This window comes from Aythya ferina (genome assembly GCF_964211825.1).
Source record: "Aythya ferina genome assembly, chromosome: 2".
In the NCBI taxonomy this organism is placed as follows: domain Eukaryota; kingdom Metazoa; phylum Chordata; class Aves; order Anseriformes; family Anatidae; genus Aythya; species Aythya ferina.
This window is the reverse complement of record NC_140297.1, coordinates 140,542,223-140,555,851: the sequence shown is the minus strand read 5'-3', so window position 1 is coordinate 140,555,851 and position 13,629 is coordinate 140,542,223. Positions and strand designations below refer to the sequence as shown.

Sequence of the window (13,629 nt, the reverse complement as noted above, 5' to 3'; positions counted from 1 at the left end):
AGTGTTTTCAATATCAGGAGGTTTTCATTGGAATGAAATTATACTTCACTGTCTTTTTTAAAAAGCATTCCCTTCCAATCAGTTTGTACCTCCAATATCTGCACTATAGTTGGGCTCGTTTGTATACTTTGAGAAGCAATTTAATACAAGAGGAATAGTATAAATCAGCCTTTAAATGTGCAACTTGGACTTTTAGGACTGAATATATGTTTGAGGGGTGAGTAAAGGAGAGGTGCCTGAAGACTGGAGGATAGCCATTGTCACTTTAGTCTTCAAAAAGGGCAAGAAGGAGGATCCAGGAAACTATGGGCCAGTCAGTCTCACCTCTGTCCCTGGAAAGGTGATGGAACAGCTTGTTCTGGATGCCATCTCCAAGCAATTGGAAGAGAAGAAGTTTATGAGGAGTAGTCAGCATGTGTTCACCAAGGGGAAATCATGCCTGACCAACCTCGTTGATTTCTATGATGGCATAACCAGCTGGGTAGATGGGGGGAGAGCAGTGGATGTCATCTACCTTGACTTTAGCAAGGCTTTTGATACTGTCTCCCACAACATCCTGCTAAGCAAGCTGAGAAAGTGTGGGATAGATGAATGGTCGGTAAGTTGGGTTGAGAACTGGCTGACTGGCCGAGCTCAGAGGGTGGTGATCAACAGTGCAGTGTCTGGCTGGAGACCTGTGACTAGCAGTGTTCCCCAGAGGTCAGTGCTGGGTCTGGTCCTGTTCAACATCTTCATTGATGACCTTGATGAGGGAATAGTGCCCACCCACAGCAAGCACACCAATGACACAAAGCTGGGAGGAGTGGCTGACACGCCAGAAGGCTGTGCTGCCATTCAGCGAGACCTGGACTCACTGGAGAGATGGGCAGGAAGAAACCAAATGAGGTTTAACAAGAGCAAGTGTAGAGTTCTGCACCTGGGAAGGAACAACCAGATGTACCAGCACAGGCTGGGGGATGACCTGCTGGAGAGGAGCTCTGAGGAGGAGGATCTGGGGTCCTGGTGGATGACAGGTTGACCATGAGCCAGCAGTGTGCCCTTGTAGCCAAGAGGGCCAATGTGATCCTGGCATGCATTAAAAGGAGTGTGGCCAGCAGGTCAAGGGAGGTGATCCTCCCTCTGCCCCGGTCAGGCCTCACCTGGAGTACTGTGTTCAGTTCTGGGCTCCCCAGTACAAAAAAGACAGGGATCTCCTGGAAAGAGCCCAGCGGAGGGCCACAAAGATGATACTGTGCCTGGAGTATCTTTCCTATGAGGAAAGGCTGAGAGACCTGGGTCTGTTCAGCCTGGAGAAAAGAAGACTGAGAGGGGGGATTTTATCAATGATTATATATACCTAAAGTGTAGGAGACAACGGGATTTGGCCAACCTCTTTTCAGTGGTTTGTGGGGACAGGACAAGGGGCAATGGCCACAAAATGGATCACAGGAAGTTCTGCACCAACATGTGAAAGAACTTCTTCACGGTGAGGGTGACAGAGCACTGGAACAGGATGCCCAGGGAGGTTGTGTAGTCTCCTTCTTTCAATATATTCAAGGCCCATCTGGATGCCTACCTGGGCAACCTGCTCTAGGGAACCTGCTTTGGCAGGGGGGTTGAACCCAATGATCTCTGGAGGTTCCTTCAAACCCCTACAATTCTGTGATTCTGTGATTCTGCAAAGGCTTGTTGTTGGTTCATACTTTCAATTTCTTTGTAGAAAGTTAACAGGTAAAATTTTATATTGCTGTTTTGTGAGAATTGCTGACTGTCTTTCAGGTGAAGGAAGAAATGAAAAGTCTTGTTGAGAACAAGGGTGTCAACTCCTTCAAGATGTTTATGGCCTATAAAGATGTGTACATGCTCAATGATGAGGAATTATATGAAGCCTTTTCCTACTGTAGGGAACTTGGAGCAGTTGCTCAAGTCCATGCAGAGAACGGTGACCTAATTGCACAGGTAAGTATTTATCATTTTATCCATCTAATTCAGGAATATAACTAGTTATCTAAGCACTTCAATAGATCATTGTAATATAGGGAAAGACTTTTTCCCCTATTTAATTTCCATGGAACTAAAGACAAACATCTCGGCCAAAATCCCAAATGATGCTTGTGGTGGGCCAAGAAATTTTAAGCTGGAGTACTGGGTTCAGGACAGACAGGAAACAAATGGACCTGTTCTAATGAGAGTTATGCTTGCAGAATAACATACATACTTGCAATATAATATATATATTTGGCTGATGAAGAAAGCATCAGAGACTGACCATGGGCCAGGTTGAAGGGGGAACACTTGGACAAGCATTTACATGTCAGGTGTATGATACCTGGTCTTATATCTGGTCTCTCCAAACATGGTCATCTCATCTAAAAGGACCAAATCCAGAAGTACAGAGGAAGCTTCTCTGGGCACAAAAGTTCAAGGTCCCTTTGTGCACGGACAGCCTCACTTCGTACTTGATGCTAATATCTCACTGATAAGTAGAGGCACTTGGAGTACATGTACAGTCTGATATCTTTGAGTTTCTTCAACTATTCTAGTTAAAAGTGCTTTGATTCTGACCATGTCCCATAACAGAAATGAATTTATTGCTAAGTAATCCCAAATCAGTCAAGCATAAACTCCTGTAATAATATAGGAACAAAATCTTATGTTTCTTTAAACCTCAGAGCCTCATTCAAGAGGCTCTTGATGTATAGCTGTGTACTTAGTAAGGATCTTTCAATTTTTTTCTAAAGAGGGGTTAGTATGGTCATCTCAGTTACTAGCTATGATCATTTCTGATACACAAATTGATACAGAATTAGGATTTTCAAAAGCAGTGATTTACCACTGAAAGCCAGTGGACCATGTTCTCTCAAGTCTTAGTTATTCTGAAATCTGTGTTTATTGAAAGATATAGTGTATTTCAGGTGACACAACAATAACTCCTCTGAAATTGAAAATATTCTAACTGACTTGTTCTTTCTCAAACTAACTACAGTGTCTGGTCTAGGATTCATTTGTCTGGCTACATGTTCATGACACCATGGTTGCACTTTAACCGACTCTTGAATGTTTTTTACGTCCAGAATTCTAAGAAGTTGCTGTCAATGGGAATAACTGGTCCTGAAGGGCATATTCTCTCACGTCCAGAGGAAGTCGAAGCTGAAGCAACGCAGAGAGCAATTACCATAGCAAATGCTGTAAACTGTCCCCTTTTTGTTGTCCATGTAATGAGTAAATCTGCAGCAAGGGTGCTAGCCAGTGCACGAAGAGAAGGTAAAAGTCCTAATTCATTTATGCTTTGACCATGGCATTAGAGGAAGGGGCATTAATGTCCTACTTAGCATGGGTGCCTTAAACCTCAAAACATCGGTGTACTTGGAACAGGATGTCTAAACTGCATATATTTTGAGGCCCAAGTGGAGCTAAGCAGTGTGGCAGAACAGCAAGTGGGATTGAGCCTTTCCTTCCCAGAACAAGCTTTTTTGTCCTTCATGCTATATCTCCACAGTTGCAGTGATGGACAAGACAACATTGCATTAAAAATTATATGACCAGTCCAAGACAATATATGCATTGCTATTTCTCTCCCTTGAGTTATAGTCTTCAGGCCTTTACCAGCCATTTAGGTGAGAAGTTCTGCAACAGAAATCATGGTGATGTTGACAGTGTCCAAAAGTCTTAATTCCCTCCAGGGAAAGGTTTCTCCAGTCATAAACTGCAGGGTTCACAAATAGTTCTGCCAGCCAAGGGAGCCTGACTCTCTCGGCCAGCTGTCGGGCAGGCTAAAAGCAGTCTGTGGGCTGTAGGGATTCAGGTTTTTCTACATGCTCATCTATCTGTAAGTTCACCCAGAGCTGCCTGTGGAACAACAGCACTGTGAAGGGACATTATGTGAGTGGAATAAGTAGGACAGAAGCCGTGATTTAGGGGGCCGGAGTCCTTATGGGTTATCTGTCCCTGTTGTCTTTTCATCTGACCTTATATGAAATGCATACAGACCTCAGTTTCCTCATTTCTTGACTTTAGATAATACTTTTGCTAGCAGCATAGATTATTAATACTAAAATGCAGAGTCTGAGGTCTTGGACAAAAGTGCTATCAACACCAGCCTGACATTATTGTGCTAAAATAGATGAATACATTTATGTGGAATACGTATTGATCATGTCTTTTATACTAAGATTTTTCGGTTTCAAGTTTATAAAATAATAACCAGCATATTGTTTAGAAGCACATTTTTTGGTACTGTGCTATGTTAGATTTCTCCACTAGATGACAGTGCTGCTGGTACTGTGGATTGTATCCATACGTTTACAGTTCTTTGTACATCCATAGGTGTGGTGACAACGTTAATTACAAGAAGCTGTAACAACACTTAAAATATGCAGATAAAGAGAAAACACTGGCTGTGAACGTAAAATACCTAAGACAGGAGGTGGTGATTTATAACACAGTAATCATGTACAAAATTCTATGTTGATAGTAAATACTGTAAAATATTGTTAGGCATAGGAATAGTCTGCAGTGCCAGTATGATAAATGACTTTGTATCAGTATGCTTCTTCAGTGTTTAAAAAGAAATTGAAACAACTTACACTTATTGTTTTGCAAATTGCATTTAATAGCTTCCTGGGTTCATACAGTCAAAATTGTCAAATGTTTGCATTTATGCATCACAACACATAACATCTTACCATAATTAAATTCTATTCTCATGGGAGTATATATCTTAGGAAATAGAAGTCTAGGATTGATTAAGAAATTTGAAGGGAGAGCTAATGTACAACAGAGATAGGTAAAAACAGTTATAGGCTTTAGTGAGACTGATCTGTGTTTGTTGTCCACTATTATAAATTTCAGAAAGTTATTTTCCATTTTTCAGTTAAAGGTAGTATTTTGAAATGAAGAGTTTCAGACAAAAAAATAAATAAATAAATAAAATTCTCAAAGTACTGTATAAATGATATAAATAAAACTGGCGAAGTATTGCCAGCAGATGGAGAGAAGTGATTCTTCCCTTCTACTCAGCACAGATGAGATTTGTGTTCTTCTTTGTTATAAAACAATTTATATGAATATAGCTCTTGCCAGTCAGTTTCATGTGTAATGAAGAAGTCACCAAATCTACAGTTATTTCCCAGAAGCTCAGAGATGTCAGAAAGACCAAACAGAAGAACACTTTCTGCTTAATATTTTTGTTGAATGCAGGAAAACATGACAAATGGAAAGACCTGATTTATTAGCACATTACTCCAATTTTATGCCAGAGTTAGCAGACAGAAGCCAACTGAGCTAAAAGAGCTCTAAAGTGGAATTTCCTTGTTATTTGGATTAAAACAGAATCTTAATATTATTGTGCCCTTCAGTCTGACTAGTCATGGCCCAAATGAAATGCAAGAAATTGCACAGTTAGCAGAATGTCCAGATATAGTCCGTTGAAGTTGCAGTGTTCATACTCAAAGTCACTTGTGGAAATGCCTTGTACTCTTTCCCACTCATGGGAACCAGAGGGGCTGTTCAGGTCAAATTCTGACTGCAGAAATATCGTCATCACCTGCAGAGCCTGAGTTAGAATCAATTCAGCATATACAGCTATGAATTTGAAGAGTATCTTTTATTTTTTATGTCATGAAATTGAAGTAAGAAATTATTTATGGAAACTAAACATTTATTCTCTTCCTACCATTATAACTTTTGACATGTATAGTTATGCCCTAATGATATACAGTTCAGGTTTGCATTGTATGGAAGTTTCTTTAGCTTGTTCAGATGCATTTAGGAAAGACTGCACACACAGACATACCCTCCTTTCCACTGACTTTGCTCATTAAAATCTGTCAAAGGCCTAACAGGAAAATAGAGGAGATACTGTGTATGCATGCAGAACTTTTTCTGTATCTATATAGGCTTATGGCAGCCTTTCTTCAAATACTGTATTTGGAGTTGCCCAAGGAAGGCCAAGGTCCCCCTTCTGCTGCAGCTCTGGATTAGAAAAATACTAATCTGACTTATTCACTGAGTGTCCATATCACTTAAAGGGATAGCCTTGTATTCAGTGCTTTAGGTTTTGAAAATAAGATAAAAAGAAAAAAGAAAAAAGAAAAAAAAAAAAAAAAAAAAAAAGGCAAATGCCTGCCTAAGTCATTATTTTGAGACCAAAAACTGGTGGTAGCCTCCCTCTTAGTCCAAGTGTAAATCTGTAATGTATGCAGATAAGTGGTACTGGAAGCTTAAAATACCCCAAGCCAAGGCATCAGCACAGGTACATCGGTTCAGTATGTCAGAGCATGCTGAGAGCGTTAGAGCAAATTAATAATGCTAATAGGGAGTCTCTAGGTTGTGGTAGAAGTTGTACTATGTACTACTTGGAGTAAATGCAATGTATGGTAATGTCAGAGCAGGTCTTGAAACCTTGGAGAAATAACAGTAGAACTATAGAATTTAATATAGTCTTCAGAAATGGGTATGAGGCCTTCTTACAAGTCTAGCACAGAAGATTTAAGAAATGACAGTATCACACTGAGAAACATTTTTACAAGAGCTGAGCTTCTCAGAAGCTACCTATGCAAGTGTAGCAGCTCACAGAAATACCAGAACCTAATGCACAGCAAGAATCTGCAATGTTTTGCTTTGTTGTTTTCCAACAGTACAGGTGAATACCTAACTTACACTCAGACAGAAAAAAAAATGCTGTCTAGTAGTACCAAGCAATGTCCAGTTGGGGTAATGTAATAATTTTAATAAAAATGGTCTGTGGTCACTAGAGTGAAATCTGAGATCCATCGTAAGATGCACACTGTTTGCAGAGAGCGGGGGCAGGAGAAAGCTCCTGCTAGAATCCAGCAGAGACTGCCTTTAATAAGCACCAAGCAGCCTATGCATGGTTGTGTGAGGTCCTAGCTTGCTCTGGTTCTTTGGAGACCATCACGGTTAGTTGGCACTCTCTTCTCTCACATATAGAACTAGCTCTATCCAAAAGCTAACAGTTGGTTTTGACTGGGGTCCTCTTCTGAGAAATCTAGAGTACTGTGCCACGTGGAATTAAAGTTCAGGAAATAACTTGTAAAATTTAAGTATTTATTTATTTTTTTTTTTTTGGAAATGTTTTTACACTCTTTAGATTTATGTCTGGTGCCACATTTTTTTCCTAGTTAGCATGCCTGCAATTATAGCCTGACAGTTATAAAAGTCTGTTTGCTGTATATACGGACTCACATTGTTACATCATCAATAATTTCAGAACATCAAACAGGTGCTACCAAGAAATATATGGATCTTGAATGTAATTAATGCAACTGAGGACTGTGTTCCTTTTGAAATTTCAATCACACACCTAGTAAACAATGTGTAAAACCCATTATAATATATCTGTCAACAATTTAATTAAAAAGCTTGCCAAAGCAATGCTCTTATGAGAAAATATATTGGGAAATCACCAGCAGAATATTCAGAACAGAGATGCTGTGTTATAGCTTAGTTTATTATGTCCCTCCATATGTTGGTGTTTAATTTGAAACATTCGTTTAAATTCAAACCCATTACAACCAAAAAGATCTGAAATGGGAAAAATACAAGATATGCATTTTTATGTTACTTGATGATGATGCTATTCCTTTGCATTTTTCAGGAAAGGTGGTTTATGGGGAGACTATTGCTGCTTGTCTTGGCACCGATGGTACCAACTACTGGAATAAAGACTGGGCTCATGCTGCAGCACATGTCATGGGACCTCCACTAAGACCAGATCCTTCTACTCCTGGTTTCCTCATGAACTTACTGGCCAAGTAAGCAGATGAACAAACAGTGACAGCTGATGCCCAAATACTCAGCAATTTTTTTCTAAGTGTATAATAGCAGGTTGATGCCCTGGAGATTTTCTAAGTACAGAATGTTGTATTATGAGGAAGGAGAAATGGAAGGTGAAACAAGAGATAAAAACATTTTTGTTACAGAAATTAGAAAATGTTCGGATTTAGTTTCTCTGAACTCTTGTGGCCTTCTTTCCCCACATGATTTTAATCAATAAGCCTTGCCTTGCTAGTTCTGCAGCAAAAATTGAAAAATAACCAGGGGGATAGTAAGGCTGTATGTTGGTGGGAAATTTGTAAAAAGTGGTCACAGCTAGAGGTTCTGGTTTTTGTTGTCAACTCCGTTTTTCACTTGAAATTTGGATGCTACATAGAAACTAAGCCCTCTGTCTTCTGAAGACAGATATGTCTTGTCCACTTCATACTATCTGCTTCAGAAGGAATTATGAACAGAAGTCTCCTTCAGATATCTGCAGTTAATGAAATGTGTTTTGCTGGCATTTCACTTACCAATAAACCCTAACTCCACAGAAGAGCTGAATTTGACCTAAGAGTCTTTGAATATATGCCTGAACACAGTTTGACTGGTGGTAGTACAAATCTGGGTTAACTTCACAGGGAGTGACACAATCCAAAATTGCTCTAACTGAGGATGACATTGAGTCTTTTGCTCTGGGCAAAGTGGGACAGTTCTGCATTTGTGGGACACCTTTGACACATCCAAATTAAGTGTGGTTTTGGTGCTTAGTGTCTTCTGCAGGCTTTCTGAAGAGAAATTGGCTGTCACTGTTAAACTACTCTTAGAGGTTGGAACAGAAGACTGGCTTACATGGTATTAACAGTTTTTTCCTTGCAGAAAGGATGGCTGGATCTACCCAACAGATTTTCCTGTGTGTTTGGTACATGATCCAGTTCATAATGTACTTTGTTTCTCCATAGTGCTGACCTGTCTGTGACAGCGACTGACAATTGCACTTTTGACATATGCCAGAAAGCTCTGGGAAAGGATGATTTCACTAAAATCCCTAATGGAGTGAATGGTGTGGAAGATAGGATGTCAGTCGTATGGGAAAAAGGCGTTGTAAGTATATCAAGATATCTGAACAAGGAGGTAATTTGTATCTCCAACAAAATATAGTCTTTCAGCAGAATCAGCTCTTTAGTTTTATCAAATGTATTTATTACAGGGTAACTCCTTGATCAGAGACCATAACAGGGTCCTCACTCACGCTTTATGGTCCTGGGAGATGGAAAAGGATTCTTGCTGCTTAACAAATAGCATGTGAGAATCATTTCTGTTGTTTACCAGCAAAGGACTGCTGTTGTTTCAGTGTTAGGGCACAGCGGTTGGAGAAGTTTCCACAGTGGGTGTCTGCCTGACAACTTCTATTTTGTGTTTTCAAGCAGAGGAAACAAGCTAGAGATATGAAATGCTTCTCTTATGTCTCAGTCATGTGGTGTGATGAGATGAGCACCTTCAAGTTCTAGTGACTTCAAAATTTCAGGGCCATCGTGAGAACACTCAGTGCTTCCCAGGACAATGTCCTTTAGCCTCTAAACAAATATAAATATGAAGGCCTGTGGCCAGGATTTTTGGATATGGGGTAGTCTCTTGGGGGAGGGTGTGGGCTAATCTGATGAGGGATCTGCCATGTACTGGGTGTTATGATTGCTCTGGCTGACACAATACCCTCAAGTTCTGGAGACTCCTGTTAAACTTTTTTAATTAAGTTCTCTCACAGCAGGGAAGTATTCTAGTTATGCACTACAAAGTATATTTACTTGTCATAGTAAAATTATCTACCTTACACAGTTGGTAAGGACATGTTTCAGAATCTCTCTTATTTATCTCTATTTAGAATTCAGCTCCAATTTGTGTGTACAAAGAAGACATCTGCCTGTCTTCACCTTTGGCATATCTCTAGTGAGATTTTTTCTTTTGTGGTGTAAACTGTAATTTAATCTGATCTGTGGTTAGTGTGAATGTAAGACTTAAATATGTACATCAGTGCTACTTTTGAATGGTTTGTCCTGTTGGGCAAGGTAATTTTTTCAAAGAGTTCTTCAGTCAGTAATATCCTCCGTTTTCTTATTTGTAAAATACTATACAGCTGTGAGAATTTGTCTGGAAAGATTCCCTCCCTTCCCACTCACTGTTATTTAGAATAATGATGTTCACCAGCTTCTTTATGTTTTTCTTCTTCAAAGACTGCTCACAGGCAACCATGCAAACATGGTTTTATGACATTCAAATTCCTATACTGGCCTATACACACCATTACTGCCAATATAGCTGGCTTTCTAAGCAAACAACAGTCACAGATGAGGTAGTTATGTAGCAGTGACCAGTCTTGAAACATGTGTATCCATTCTTGTTTGCCATTTCGGTGATGTGTCTCACTCACAAATCTGTCTTTTGTACTTCTCGATCTCAAATATTTACTGAAGAGAACTACCCTCTGCATTATTGCTGCAGAGAATTTGAAAATCTCCTTTTCTATATTACACACCATGTCTTGCCTCTCCCTTCCAAGTTTTCACATCGACATTATTAGTCAGTCTGATGTCTGCATTTCTTAATTACTGTATCACCATTTTCCAAAAACACGATATTCATGAAATGTTATGTCTCCTGAGGAAACTGCTGAACAGGACTACAGCGTAAAAGCCAGCTAAATAAATTCAATTCCAGTTGACTTTTAACTATATTCACAGCTGTAATGTTGTCTTTTTTTTCCGCTTTTGTTATGAGGTAAACTAGTATAAAGTTAGTATTCAGTGACAGTACATTGCAGAAGGTGCATCAGAGACAGATATTTTTCTTTTAATCTCTTTAATAAATTGATGTGATGTGATTTTGGCAGAAAGCTGTCACTCATCCCAGCTTTTTCAACAATAAAGCATTTTTTCTTCCCTTATTCTAAAAAGTAATGAGTTTACTTCTGTGTACTCTTCTTCAGCACAGTGGAAAAATGGATGAAAACAAATTTGTAGCTGTTACCAGCACAAATGCAGCAAAAATCTTTAACCTTTACCCAAAGAAGGGGAGAATTGCTGTGGGTTCTGATGCTGACATCGTAATTTGGGATCCCAAAGCTACCAGGTATGTATGCGTAGTTGTTTCCTTCCATCCAACCCCTCTGTAGGAAACAATATCTCAAAGCATTTGTATAGCAATAAGCCTTTAGGGAGAGTTTATGGTGTTTTTCAACAGCATTTGATGTGAATTATTTACAGGTTATTTGTTTGGCTCCTACAATAGTGCATGTAAGTAGAGATCCTTGACCTCTAGATGGATTTAAAAATAAATAAATAAATCACCTGAATTGCTCACTAAGTGCAAAAATAGCAAGATCCATACATTATACTACCAGTGCTTGGTATCCTAACAGTAAAAATAGCCACTTTAGGATCTTAGAGTAACTCTGCTAAGTGTTTGAGTATGTTCAGCTTCCTTCCACTGCAAAAAGCAAGGAGAGGAGCATGTGTTCCTGAAGAGTGACCCATTACAATCTTGCATTTTGAGCTTAGAGCTACTTCAAACATATTCAAAGGTAGTCAGTATGGTTGGTGAAAGTGTGGGGTCCTGACCTTCTGACATTTCTTCCTAGTAGAGTGAGCCATGAGTGAGCTTAGGTCTGAAGCTGTACTTGCTTACACTTTTATTTAAGGAGTTTTCTGGATTTGTGCACAGCCTAGAGTAGAGCTTGTCACACCAACAATATGTGCACAAAAGTTATGCTGATCTCTCACTCTACGTGACCTGATGCCATGGTGTATTTGTGCTACAAAGGACATGCACTGTCTTTTTGTGAGCCTGAACTCATACAGCACACAGTGCACTACAGCTGATTCCTGTCTTCAGGTATATTCACACCATCAGCCAGATCCATAATCAGGCCACTATAAATATCTCAGGAATCTCTCTTGGGTATTCCTCTGGCTCTTATAGCTATCCTGGTCTTGTGTAAACTGCATGGAAATAGTTTGAGAGCAGGCTGTCACAGAGAACACTCACTGGGGAAGGTGCTTTTATCAGCTGAGATACCTATGCGCATGTACACGTCCACTGTTTGACCTCCAAGTAGATCACCTTAAATCTGCAGGCATTAAACAGCTGTGTCCAACCTGGCCACAGTCAGCCCTGCACCTGCCAGCAGCAGGTCAGGAGGTGTGCCAGGCTGGTGCTTTGGTCTCAGGCTTAGTTCTAGCAAGCATTGTGAACATACGACTGCTCTGAAGGCACGCACTGACTCTGCCAGTTGAAATTACCTCACTGGTGTCATCTAAACAGTGGGTACAATCCATATAAGAAAGCAGTCACAAATCGCAAAGCTCAACACTTTGTGGGGTGCTGAGCATGAAGACAGCATAGCCAGCTTTCACTGAGATATCACAGTGTTTGGTGTTCCTAAAACTTGAGCTGTTGTAACTCTTAGATGGCACTAGATTTTCAGCCTTTGATTTTAAAAGAGAATTGAAGACTCCTCCGATGGTAGAGGAAAGTTTGGAAACATAACTGGGCAAATCTGAGGCTCAGAAACCAAATGGAGATAAAAAGCCCTTTTCCTAGATTTACCTTACACAAATGAATTTTTCCTCACCAATCTGCTAGATCTTGAATTTTTCATAATGAAATTTTCACTCTTTTCAGCACGCTCATGAGTAGCAAAAGCATGTAAAGTGACAGGAAAAAGCATCCTGTGTTTTAAGCGGCAAAGCTTGAGGACATAGAACTTGCTTTGCAGAAGTATCACCAAAAAAAAAAAGACAATACCAGCAAAAGAAGTTTCAGGATTGTCAACCCCAATCAACACAGAGGCCTGCCTAGTGCTGGGTCAGAGAGATCTGAGAGATTTTGCTGCTGGGTATTGAATGGTTCATGTGTATTATGCCTTCTGGCATGTTGAGCAAGCATATTTTGAGATACTAGCAATGAGCTATTTCACGACAGTGGAGCTATGAACTCAGATTAAAACAAAACAAAACAAAACAAAACAAAACAAAACAAAAAAAAAGGATTTTTTTCTGAACTCACTTCTGCTTTGCCTGAGGACAAATGAAACTAGTAGGATAGCAGAGTTCTGACATTATTCTCAAGGTGCTTTGTCAGCTCTTAAAATTCTTTATCCTTTTCCCTCCCAGGCATTCCTTCTGCCTCCCTTCACTTTCTCCTAAGTACTATCATGGCCTTTTGCCCACTGCAGCTGTGAAGATGCAGTTTTTCTTTAAATATTTTTTCAGAATAAACTGTATTTTCTTACTGAGCAAGCTGATTTTAAGTTGAACTGATACTTTTTTTCCTCTTTCTGATCTGGTACTGTTCCCATTGTTTATCCCTTTGGCTTTGCTGGGAACAAGCCACTGTTCAGGTACAATTCTGTGAACTATATGAGTAAGTATAAATAAATCAAGTCCTTGTCTATTCATTTCACTATAAATCCTGAAGAGGGCACAAACAGTCCAGCAGAAAAAACAGATCTAGCTAACAGACTTCAACCATTTAAGATATTACACAAAGTGCAGCCTTGTATGCTGTTGTTGCATCTGGGTAGTAATTTTCGATATCATGATAGGCTTGTTCATCTGTCTTGCAAACTCCTTCCTGTTTTGAGCGTGACTATTTTTCTTGTTTGTAAATCTAAATCTTCTAAGAGAGGATAATGTAGTTTTCTAGTTCTGGCTTGAGGCTCTGTTGCTGCAGTCTTAAAATGCTGTCTGATACTAGCTTAAAGAATTAGGCAATTGCTGAAGTATTGTTGTGTAGAACTGATATTACCACAGTCTGGCAGAGAAAGTCTATAGGGAAGATTCTAAAGTCATTCTGTAAGATAGTGAAGCTCTTCAAAAT

General features: G+C 39.6%; 1 protein-coding gene across 4 annotated transcripts in view; it reads left to right on the top strand.

Moving 5' to 3' along the window:
- Nucleotides 1-13,629, top strand: part of DPYS (dihydropyrimidinase) — a 34,714-nt gene that overhangs the window by 6,161 nt on the left and 14,924 nt on the right. For all 4 annotated transcript variants that reach the window (XM_084509027.1, XM_084509026.1, XM_084509028.1 and 1 more), the window contains exons 3-7: nucleotides 1,759-1,938; nucleotides 3,054-3,243; nucleotides 7,598-7,754; nucleotides 8,718-8,859; nucleotides 10,739-10,881. In XM_084509027.1, coding sequence (XP_084365153.1) covers nucleotides 1,759-1,938; nucleotides 3,054-3,243; nucleotides 7,598-7,754; nucleotides 8,718-8,859; nucleotides 10,739-10,881 — 812 coding nt within the window. The remainder of the gene's footprint in view (nucleotides 1-1,758; nucleotides 1,939-3,053; nucleotides 3,244-7,597; nucleotides 7,755-8,717; nucleotides 8,860-10,738; nucleotides 10,882-13,629) is intronic.